Source organism: Haplochromis burtoni, unplaced genomic scaffold (assembly GCF_018398535.1).
Source record: "Haplochromis burtoni strain Fernald_Lab_line unplaced genomic scaffold, NCSU_Asbu1 Contig_625, whole genome shotgun sequence".
Classification (NCBI taxonomy): domain Eukaryota; kingdom Metazoa; phylum Chordata; class Actinopteri; order Cichliformes; family Cichlidae; genus Haplochromis; species Haplochromis burtoni.
In genome coordinates, this window is record NW_024582986.1 from 64938 (window position 1) to 77138 (window position 12201).

At 36.6% G+C, this 12201-nt stretch overlaps 1 protein-coding gene across 1 annotated transcript in view; it reads left to right on the forward strand.

Annotated features, from left to right (window-relative positions):
• Positions 1-12201, forward strand: part of LOC102299989 (E3 ubiquitin-protein ligase rnf213-alpha) — a gene marked incomplete in the record, with an annotated part of 62702 nt that extends 50501 nt beyond the window's left edge. Inside the window, 21 exon segments of the mRNA XM_042214902.1 lie at positions 5-19; positions 102-277; positions 933-1064; positions 1381-1491; positions 3371-3613; positions 3757-3841; positions 4241-4275; positions 4376-4479; positions 5245-5398; positions 5604-5778; positions 5943-6031; positions 6134-6385; positions 6888-7017; positions 7209-7286; positions 7695-7875; positions 8206-8410; positions 8910-8987; positions 9283-9480; positions 9606-9695; positions 9897-10075; positions 10595-12201. Coding sequence (XP_042070836.1) covers positions 5-19; positions 102-277; positions 933-1064; positions 1381-1491; positions 3371-3613; positions 3757-3841; positions 4241-4275; positions 4376-4479; positions 5245-5398; positions 5604-5778; positions 5943-6031; positions 6134-6385; positions 6888-7017; positions 7209-7286; positions 7695-7875; positions 8206-8410; positions 8910-8987; positions 9283-9480; positions 9606-9695; positions 9897-10075; positions 10595-10748 — 2864 coding nt within the window.

The window sequence follows — 12201 nt, forward strand, 5'->3', positions numbered from 1 at the left end:
TTATGTGACAGACTGCCTGGTAAGCTATACGTTTCCTATTGTATTGCACTACTACAGTTTGCAGTAGTTTGCAGCTAAAACAATGTTTGTCATTGTTCCAGACGGAGCAGAAGATTTTCTAAACATGGTGAAAAAGCTCTGTGAGGACAGTGGAAATGACTGGTATCGTGTTTACCTCATCCGCAAGCTCAGCGAATCACAGGGTGTGGAGTATGTCCAGACAATGATGAAAAAACCTGAGTTCTTCTGGATTTTCCCTGAAGAGATACATCAGCAGGTAAAGCTACTGCCAAAAACTAGAGTATAGTTAAATTAATTCAGACAGTTTTATCTATAATGTGTGAGATCATATCAATAGTTAGGCACTGTATTGGGTAAGGAGACTCTACAATGTAACTCTACAATGACAGAAGCCCAGACTTGTTGATGAACAAGAACAAGTAGGGAGGAATGACACCCTTTTAATAGAAAAAAAGCCCCCGTCCACTCAGGCCAGCCATTTCATTGGAAGAAGTTGGGCTGAGGGGAAAGAAGACAAAAAAGAAGAGCCTGAGATATAACGAACTAAGATAAACAGGGAAGATCACAGCCTCCTGGGGAGTGAAGACACAGAGTGATGGCTGCAAAACCGTAGCTTATAAAGTCAGATTTTACTGTGTTATGGTCTGTCTAGAGGTGGCCAGACCACAACATGAAGGCTTCCTGTTCAACTGAAATTTTTTTGGTTTTAAGAAGTGTGAGCAAGCATTTTAGTGCAGTGTGTGAGGGTGTCAGTGGTGTGGCTTTGCAATCGTGTGTGTCAAAGATAAAATTTCAGTAATGTGTGTGTAAGAGGCTTTCAGTAATAATGTCCCGAAAGGCCCGTCATACAAGAACATCTCGGGTGTAATATATGTACTTAAACATGCTTCCTTTTCTGGTTGCAATTTTGGTGTCAAAAGAATGAAGATGGAGGCCTGATGGACCAGTATCTTGTGTATGGAGAGGAGTACAAGTCCGTGCGAGAAGCAGTTGCCAAGGCAGTAGTGGACGGTGATGTCGAGCAGATAGAAGACGCCTGTGAGGTATAAATATGCGCCAAACATTCTCTTTCATGTGTTTCACTTACCTGTTACTATTATATTGTTTTGATGAAACCACAATCTGTGTGCTAAGTTCATTTAATAATAATAATAATAATAATAATAATAATAATAATAATAATTTAAACATTTCTCATTACTTGTACAGCACTGCTAGTTACATTATAAGACCTGAGATACTTTGTAGTACTTTTGTAGTACTCACAATAGTACTAGTACTTTACTCTATATGCTCATTTTTATTTTTATTTTTATTTTACACTTATACTTTTCATTATTATTATTTTTTATACATTAGAGATGCACGGCATCACCAAAGAATCGGACAGTGTTTCTCCTGCTGGCTCTTTTCCGAGAGGTTACAACTCTGTACAGATCTGAAAACAGGGGTCTTCATCCTACTCCTGAGGTATGAATAATGAGAAAATTACCATCTGTAGCAAATGGATAAAGCATCGAGACTCTAGAAGAATTATTGGATTTTATTCAGAAAAACATGGATTTGGGGATTTTATTCTCAGCTGTAAGTGTGACGCTGAGTCTCAAAGTTTTAGAAATATAAATGAAGGATGATGATTTACAAACTCAGGGACAAAAACAACCATTTCCATATTTTCTAAAACGGTGTGTGCTGCTCTAGCAATAATGTTGGTATGGGTGTAAACCAGGGAGCAGTTTGCCAGTGGAGGGGGGAACTTCACCCCCCTTCTACTCGACTCTGTCTCTGCTAAATTATTCTTTATTCCCAGTGGGGAATCATCACCCCATCTGATTTTTAGTACTGCATCTTGAAACAGTCTACAGTGAAAATGTGACAGGATGAACAGGATCCTCTTTTGTTCCAGCTTTTCATAAAGCCACCAAGCACTGCTGTTTCTGAGTGAAAACTACAATTAGCTATACAAAAATCAGAACATCAGAAGACTCACACAAAATCCTCAGAATAGTCCTACTGAGTATAAACCACAACTTATCATCTATATCACAATTCTGAAAATTGTGAGTTGTGTAGCTTCTTCTTTTAACTTGGTACAGGTTACCCACAGGCTGCTGTTTGCAGCATCCTGGAGACATTCTTCTTATGAAGTCTGTCTCTGAAAAAAGTGGGAGTTTTTTTTTTTTTGCTTTGCCTGTTATGGTGCAGCTGCTATGATGTGCAGATAGACGGGAGAAGCCACACGAATGAGTAAAAAGAACAACCCTAACCTGACTGTCATTCACATATTTCAGCCTGGGGTCCAAAATGTTGTAGAACATGTTACAAACTGAGTCATTTATTGACTCTCAAACTCCAAATGTTAGTCGCTTATCTCAGTAAATGTCTGAGAGATTGAACAGATGACGCGAAAACAGAGAGATGACACACTGAACGAAGACTGTATCAACTACAGGAAACGCAGAAAACAGACATACACTCAATTGCAGAATGTGTTTTTATTAACTGCCTGATTTATTCTACCGCGTAGCTACCAGCAGCACTTTAATACCTAAATTATAGTAATAAATAAATCCAGTAGTTCATAGGAAAATATCTTGTAGTAGCACCACATTAATTTTGTTTTTTCATTAGTCTCCATAATGTGTGTGAGGCTGAGCAACAACAGCCTCTCCCTGCAGCTCCACACTGCTGAGCTGTCGACCTCAGAGCAATGTTGCAGTGGGGCGAGGAAGCTAAAGTCATCACCGTGGATCGTCCTTATGATGAAGTTGGAAGATACACGGGAACTCTCTTAAGCAAGCTTTCTTGTAATGTCTTTAATTAGTCTTAAGGAATAGTTCTCCAGGTTTCTTGAAAGGTATTCAAAGCTTTCTTTGGATGTTGGCTGCCTTTTGTTGTGCCATGATGATCCCACGCTGCTACAATAATCTTGTGGTCTGGGCTCCCAGGAGACCAGTCCAAACTTCCATTGTTTGTTTGTCTTTCCAATGTATTTCAGTGTGTTTGAGATCACTGCCATACTGAAAGTTGAAGTTATTGTCAGATAGTATTGCATGAAGGATCTCAAATTTGACGAGAACAATAGCACTGGCCGAAATGCCAACCTGAACTGTAGCAGAGCCTCCTCCTGACCTCCCTGTACATAAACCCAAAATTTAAAAATCACGTTCATCACATCAGATGACCAGACACTCATTTCTACTTTCTAGTATATCTACTAATATAAAATCAAATATGACACTCTGTTTAACAAATTAGTGCAATTATTAAGTCAATTATTCTTCCTGTTTTTGAGGGTGAAATTTTAAATTGTATTGTTTTTCTTACATGTCTTCTATATTCCCTAAAGCAATGTCTTGAATTTGATGACCTCATCGAGGGCTCAACGTATCTGCATCAAGCAGAAGTAAGACGATTTGCCTCAGCCTTGGTTTACAACAGGTTGGGAGCGCTCACTGTTCAGCCTGGTAGTGCTATCATGGAGAACACCATCACTGAGCTGATCATTCATCTGGCAGCTGTGCTGCTCACTGGGAATCATCACCTGCTAATGCCACTCAAGCATCTTGGTCTGTCTCCTGAAAATATGCAGGTAAACATCAGGACATCATATGTAAAAAGTGGATGTAGTCATAAAGATGTCACCCACTGCTCAGTGGACTTGTTAACTTAACAACATTACATTTATATTACCTTTGTGCAGTTTCTTAGATTGTCATTTCATTTAACCTACAGAGGGCTTTTATACCCACAATGCCTGATGACATTTTAGCTGTTGCCCAGGCAGCCATGAATTCTGAGGGCCAGCTCACTTGGTATGGTAAGTATTACTCCTTTTATATATGCAACTAAAACATTATAAATGATCCTTTGTAGTAATTTAGGTTTTCACACAAACAGCCCTAAATTGAAATCCTTTGAAGAATTCTGCAACAGCAAATATAAGGACATTTATAGGGGATGTAAAGCTTTTTAAATTTTATTGTGGGGCAAAGTCACCAGACTTATTTATTGGATTTAGCTCATGATTTTATGCATGCAGATTTTATGTCCAGATGACCATTAACTTAAGTTAATAGTGGTAATGGTTCAAAATAAGAGTGTACAGATGTGTTACCAAGATGGCAAGAAGGATGTGGCAAGACTTGGTTCTAGGAGCACTTTGCATAAGCTTGCCTGCATATTATGTTTTAATAACTCAAGTGATTTTTTCCCATAGTCTGTCCAAATAATCATCCATGCTGCGTTGATATGGTAAGCCATTTTAATTCCGTTCCAGTTAATATATTAATGACAGTGATTACAAATATAATGTTGTTAATAATTGTACTATTTATGCCATCTTTCGCTGTAGTGCGGCATGCCCATAGAGAGAGGCCGATGTCTGGAGTGTGGTGAAGAAGTTGGAGGAGAACATTACGCAGTCGTGCCTGGATTCACAAAAGTTCAGTTGCATGAGTGAGTGTCATTAAATTCCAAGAAATTTAATGTACTAAACACCTTTCTTTAATGTCTTGATGCATTCTCAATCATCCAGGAAAATAAATCTCCTAAAGTTGATTCTGTTCATCTGGACGCTGCATCCAGATGAACAGAATCAACTTTTGGAGACCTTTCTTTAATGTTGCAGTGAAACTCAGGTCTTAAAAGCTTGGTTCCTAGTTAATTTATATTCATAAATTAATATATGAATGATATCTATCTATTTATCTATCTATCTATCTATCTATCTATCTATCTATCTATCTATCTAGACTGTAATTCACATTTGCATGATTTATTTAAACACCATGAAACTCCAAATACACAAATACATGAGACCAGCCACAAAAACACTCCTGTTCACAACTTTTAGGCACAGACTGACACTGTGCCTCTTCATTAAATCCTCAAAGAAAATGATCAGAAGAAGAAATTGGAAGCACAAGATAATTCAGGCACTGCTCATTTGTCTTTAGATGATAACAAAGACTGATATAATTGAATTGCTCTGTAAAGTAGCTTCAGCTGATTTATAAAAAAAAAAACTGCAGAAATTTTCAGTATATTTATCCAGTGATGTCAAACCTTCCACTTGGAAAAGTAACAGATATTTGGACTTAGACTTGGAAAGGACTTAGAGAAAGAAAAATGTGCATGTGTGAATGTGTTTTCTACCATTAAAGCTGTGGCACTGGGAGTATACCAGCTCTTCTTCTTACTGATACAAATCTGTTGTTTTAGGGATCAAACACGTCCCGGTCACATTCTGGGAGACCCTGAACGGAGAAACAACCCAGATGCTTTAGACACCAAACACATGTCTCTGACTCCCTTTACTCTGGTCAGGTTGGTTACACATTTGGCCATGATGCTGGGAGCCTCAGAGAAACCTGAGGTGAGCAGAATATAATTACTCTATCTTTGTGGATCCTAATCATTTTTAAATGAAGTATTTGAAGTGAGAGTTACTTTGTACAGTAGTGGCATTATCTAAGCAGCTTAAGTCATAAGCTGTTCATGAATAATCCACAAAACTCAATGAATGATGTTGCTTGTTTTATTACATCTAACAATGATGCTGTCACTCACTCTTTGTTCAGGTTGTCCAACAGATAATCCAGCCACCTGTGGAGGATGTCAGTTTGTTTCTCAGGTTGCACATAACAAAGGATCTTGAGCATCTGTCCCAGGCACTGGGAAAAGGAGCTGACGACAACGTAACATCTGTTCACTTGGTGCTCAAATCACTGCAGGAGCTACCACGGGCCAGTTCCAGTAAGTATCCAATCTTTAGTCACATGAACATGTGTCAAATATGGTCACATCTAGAATGACAGGAAGAAATAATGGAAGTCAGTACTTCATAAGAACTTGATTAAAATTGTGATTCCATTTAAGCTTAGAAAGAGTCTGCCACTCATTTTTGACTTTTCTTCTAGCTACTATCGACCCTTATCTTACAACCAAAGAATCCAGAAACACCTGGGAGACTACTGTGGCGACAGATATTATGACACCAAAGCTGATGGTAATTTGTTAGCTCAGTTTTTACCCTTTTTATCATGAACCCCTTTTCACTCTTATCTATATAAACCCTCTTATATACCCTTTACCAATATTTTGTGTCCAGGATCTTGACCAACTCCTACAAGAGGCAAAGGGAACCATCAGAAATGACTCACGTGTATCTTCCAACTTCATCATAAGGACGATCCACGGTGATGACTTTAGCTTCCTCACCTCACTGCAACAGGGCTCTGAGGTCGACAGCTCAGCAGTGTGGAGCTGCAGGGAGAGGCTGTCGTTGCTCAGCCTCACACACATTATGGAGACGAATGATCAAAAGGAGGAGCTCCCCCTGCTCTGGAGGTTCCTGCAGAAGGTGTGTGTCTCACAGATGTAAAGCTTTGATTGATCAGAATTCACCCATCCAGTCAAAAATTTACTCGATTGCATGCGTGAATTACTGACCAGACTGAGGTTTTTTTTATTTGTTTGTTTTGTTTTTTGTCTTTGAGGTAACACTGTGCACTATGGATAATTGCAAGGTTTTCTTTTTTTAAAACCTTTAGACCAAATGTCAAATTTGCCCTCATATATTATGAGATGGATGAGTACAATGTTCTTTGTCACACATTTCTAGAATAGAAATTGAATAGAATTGAATAGTCTATCTTTTCCCACAACCTTCAATTATATCAGTGCACCACCATGCTATAACTAATTATCTTTATATATTTTAAATGTAAAAGCAATTTTAAAACGTTTCAGTAAGCTTGTTATTATTCTCACTGGTAGAATTGAAAATAACCAAAGATACACAGCCTGTGCTGTTGAAGCATTGTTATCAGCCGATTGGTTTTTTTTTTTGGGTTTTTTTTCAGGAGAGAGAATTTCGGCTTATCAAATTCCTCCCAGAAATCCTAAACCTGCAGAAACGTTTGGTGAGAAAATACCAAAATGCAACTGAAGATATCGTGGGCTCCATCAGAGAATTCATTGATCAGCAAACAGGTGCAGATTATATGGACCTAAACTCTCTCCAAATGTGAACAATGACTTGATTAATCTACAGTACTATTTCTGAATAAATGTGAAAATCACAGTCAAAATCCTTTAAAGTTGGCTTTTGCTACACAGACAAAGCAACTGAAATATTTTTTATTCTGTTTGTCATGCAAATGTTTTTAAATTTGTTGTTTCAGAAATGGGGCAGCAGTATCAAAAACACATTGAGACCTTCTTGAAAACATGGAATCAGCTAAGAGTTTCTGTCACCAGCAGTAAGTAAAGCACTTATTTTACCCTTTGTCTGAACAACAAGATAATTTGTTGGTGCAGTTAAATCTTTTATTGTTCCTTTTATTTTGTATTTTTTTTCAGGACATTTTTATCAACTATACAAAAAAATAGCTTGATTTGACTTTGCCTTACTGGGTTTAAAATGGGAACGGTGGAATTCTTGATTGATTTTAGTTGCCTTCGAGAGCAAACATAATTCTAATTCTAAATGACTTTGTAAACAATAGAGGTCAAAATAATAGAAAAAGATCTACCACTGACCAATTACTGAAAACATATTATTATTATTATTTGTTCTTGTGATTAAATGGAACAGTTAATAAACACATATGTAGATTTTTGTTATATTTGAAATAAGGAATTATTTATCTGTCCTTTCAAAACTATAGATGAAATAAAAATTCCAGAAGAATTTTGCAGCAGCGATTTGGACCTGGACAGTGACTTGCAGTACCTCCTGCCCCGTCGGCAGGGTCCAGGCCTGTGTGCCACAGGGCTGGTCAGCTATCTGGTGACTCTCCACAATGAGTTGGTGAATGCAGTGGACCGTCACACACGAGAGGACAGCAGGTACTTTTTTAAAGCAGGTTATGTAGCTTTTTTAATCAAGCTGTATCAGGTATCCTCCTACCTGAACAGATGAGTCAAATGAGTATCATTCAGGGGTGTTAGTATTAAAAATCCTTTCTTTCACCTGGGAGCTTGACATAGATACCCAGAGCGACATAACCGATTACTGAGTCGATGCTATTGATACATGATATATTGTAAATATAATACAGTTCAGTTTTGTTCTCAACAAAAATTTTCTTCATCAAAATAGTTTCTTGCATTCTAGACCAACATGAGCAAAGACATGTGGGGAGATTAAACTTTATATCTACATTGTGGTGTCTGCAGTGACTACACAGTGAGTCTGATGGAGCTAATGGAGCAGCATGTGATCAGCTATGATGTGGAGAAGGATCTGCTTCCACTGGTTTTGTCCAACTGTCAGTACAGCTTGGAACGTGGCCACGAGACAATATCTGAGTATGACCTGCCCAGGATCCAACAGCAGATCCTCACCCGCTTTCTGCAGGGAAAACCTCTCATTACCCGCGCAGTGAGTCCACACAGCCAGTTAAAACATGTGTTCCACGTCTAAAATTACACAAACTTTGGCTGAAATTAAGAGTTCCAGTTGTTTTAAACTCTTGATTTCTCTCCACTGCAAAGAAGTTCATTTTCTGTTGAAGTTCTATTGTAATAGACAGCAGGAGGGCTCAAGAAGCAAATACAGTACAAACACAAATAGGACTAAGCTATTACTGTTTGTTCCACATATTTATGACAGCACACTACAACATGTGGGTTTTACATCATAAGTCCTCCCTGACAAAACCTCCAAGGGATTCTTTTTCCAGAATAAAGCCAGGAATCTTTTGTTAGGCAAAGTTGTAAACCACTGCACTATGGAGTTTGTTTTTATTGTGTTGGTTAACTACAGTGGGAAATTTTCATCATTTGACTCAAGTCTTGTATCTGTTCTACGTGATCTTACTTAGTTTAAAATCATATTTACATATTTCCCTGCTTCACTTAACCCCCTGTGTTTTATTAAGGGAATTCCCACACTGGTCAATATGCAAGAGAGAGACTATGAGACCATTTTCAAAACTGTTCATGGAAAAGTGGCACAGGTAAAGTAATATGACCCGTATTGAGTTTACAGTAAAAGTGCTAATATTTGTTTGGGAGATATTCTTGATAAATGGACTTACTATCTATAATCTGTAAATGGTTATTACAGGTATAGCAGATTGATGTTTTGTTTATCACCAAATCGCATAAATATTTTGGGCCGAATAGTCACAGCAAATAAGAAAAATTGTCCTAACATTCATCTATAAAAGATCTACTCACACATCACACAGTTATATTGGGATGATTTACTTTTCAGTGCTTTATGACTTCACTGCTTTGTTTCTCTATCAGACGGCTCTGTCCCGTTTGATCTGGAACTCCGTGTCGAGACAGCTGGACTCTTACAGTGAAGTGTGTGAAGCACTGAAGATTGTGGAGCTGCTTCTGGGTTATCTCTCAATGACTGGTGGTGATCCCAAAATGAAACTGGTCATTTACCTTCAGGAAATACTAAAGATGGACCAAAATATTAATCAGCACATACTGAAGGTCATTACATGTACACTCTCTCACTCTGACCCTCCCATATCAAAAATCAGTATTAATGACAAAGCAAAGACCAGAGAGAACAAACTATCTATAAGTTGATCTTTAAGTTGATCACTTTTTTGCAGGCTTTTGGCAAATGTCAACTCAGACACTGTGTTTGTCTGTGGCAAGTCCTGTCCTCTCTCAGATCTGAAAAAATGCTGCAACTGAAAAGGGTAAGTTTTGCAGTATGTTTTGTTTTCAGATACAAATAAAATTTCAAGTTCATACACCACATGTGGTTTTTCACTGAGGATACATAAATTGTAAGTTTTGATCCTAAGCTCCTGTGTTAGCACTTTGGTCATTATGACCAGATATGTCAGTCCATCTACTGTATACATACAAAATGCATGCTTGCATGTCTTGTTAAAAAGGAGCCCTTTTCGGGGTATCCAGCCGAGTACCAGGTGCCACTGACTGAGGAAAACAAGACTGAGCTGAAACGATTCATGTCCAGAGGAAACATGGACCAGTGGCTGCTTGAGATGCATGAGTTCCTCTTGTTGCGCCTGGGCCGCCTACGGGCAACTGAGGACTACAATCCATCATGGAGGTAAACCTGTTGTATGGTATCAGATTGTTTGTTTGGTAATGCCAGGGTTTTGTTTGGCCCTGACTTAGCAGGTGTGAAGAACAATTTACATCCTAAACCTCAAAGTCACTGCAGATGATCCTGTGTAGCCAAAATATGGATATATAAGAGTGATCTCAGAGATGCAAAGATATGCGTACAGTTATAGATTAGTCTGAATGAAGCAAAATATTTTCATCTAAGTATTAAAAACAATACTTATATTTAAAACTATGTTAGTTTGTCCAATTAATTTTCAGTTAATCAATCAATCTTAAAAATGTCCAAGTACTTTGTGCATATTTTACTGTCTTCAGATAAGCCTTGTTTATTCATTTTCATATCTGTATAGTGCCCCATCGTTTGGCCTTTCTGTCTATACCAAAAGTATGAATGTCTTTATTTGTTATAATGTTTTTTTGTTTTCCTGCTAAGTAAAAAATTATTTGCTCAAATGTAAAAGTAATGTATTAAAATTTATATTTTCTTTCTTTCTGACAGTCTGAAGGAGGCGGTCAGTGCCTACATGGATCATAAAGAAGTAGAAGTCCCTACTTACGTAAAGGAAAACTTCCCTGAAAATGTGCAGCTGTCTCAGATAATTGAGACCTGGAAATACACCATCACAGCCAAACAGGAGTTGATGAATGAGTGATGAACGGAATGAGTGCATAGAGAGATATTAGTTATCCAAAGAAGTAAACAAAGGTATTTTTTCTGCATTTATTGGTGTAATAATCATACGGTGTGTTGTGTTGTTCATTTGTTTTTTGGAATTATTTTAGAAATTCAATTCAACAACCAAAAACTATATTTACATTTTAATATTTTATTTTTCATTATGATTTACTTCTCTTGTGAATGGGTTGAATTTAAAAAAGAAGAGTAATATTATCATGCTGCAAGGAGTGAATAATATTTCTCCATCTAATAAGAAATTAAAGCAATAGGTGATTGATACACATAGAAAAAAGCAAAATCTTGTAATCCAATGTAAATGAATGTGCACAGTTCGATCATAAACACGAAAGGGGATGGTATACTGAGCATTTTACACTTTTTCATATATATTTTATTTTTCTTATATTTTAAAATGCTTTAAGTTTTTATTTACATTTATGTAAAAGTTGAGATTTACTACATTTTGTGGGTTTTTTTTAAATTTAATAGTTTGACTTATCAGATTTTAATGACATGTATTAAACCTGGTTGCGTTCAGCAGATAATTGAGAGATGAATTGGATGATTTTAGAGAGATTTTAGTTTATCAGTTAACTTTAAGTCATACTACTGCTTTGAACTCTTTTATTTGTTTATGGTCTTGTTGATGTTTTTGTTGATTCGTTTATGAGAAAGATTAGAAATTACATTTAAGCTCAGTGAAAACAATGAAACAGCAAAGCAGAATAAACTCAAGCACATCATGAGTGAGCTGCTCATGTATTTACTGTGAGAGTTTATACAGGATGACTGCTTTCATATATTTTATATATTATTCTTGCATGATTATGTGTTTTGTTTTAAAGTAAAATCTTTTAGGGTGAAGTAACAACAGGATGGATTGATAAACTAGTGCAAAAACTGCACATTTTCCATTTTTTTTCATACATGTTAAAAAACTATAAATGTTCATTTACATAAAAGTGACTTGAATATGTTCATTTAAACAAAAAAATTGACTTGCAGTCTGAGATTATTTCCATTTATCTGTGCTGGAAAGTTTGATTTATCAGATTTTTGTGTGTTAAGTGACTTCATCAAACATGAAGTATATTTGAGGTAAACTGGAGGAGTTTTAATTTTCTATTTATTTTTTTTTTATCATTTTAATTTTTCATTCCTATACTGAGAAAGTTGTTCGCTTTGATGAGGATTTACTGTTTTGTTTTATTTCATGGTATATTTTAGCATTATTCTTGCATTTATTTTACTGCTAAAGAACAAAATCTGATTTAAACACTTTAAAGACATGATACTGAGTAAAGAAATGAATGACTGATAGTTTTCTTTTTACATTTTACTAACAGTGTCAAATACTTTTTGCTTGCATCAATATAGAAGTCAATCTTTTACATTTTATCTATTTTCTCTAATACTTGAATTTTAAA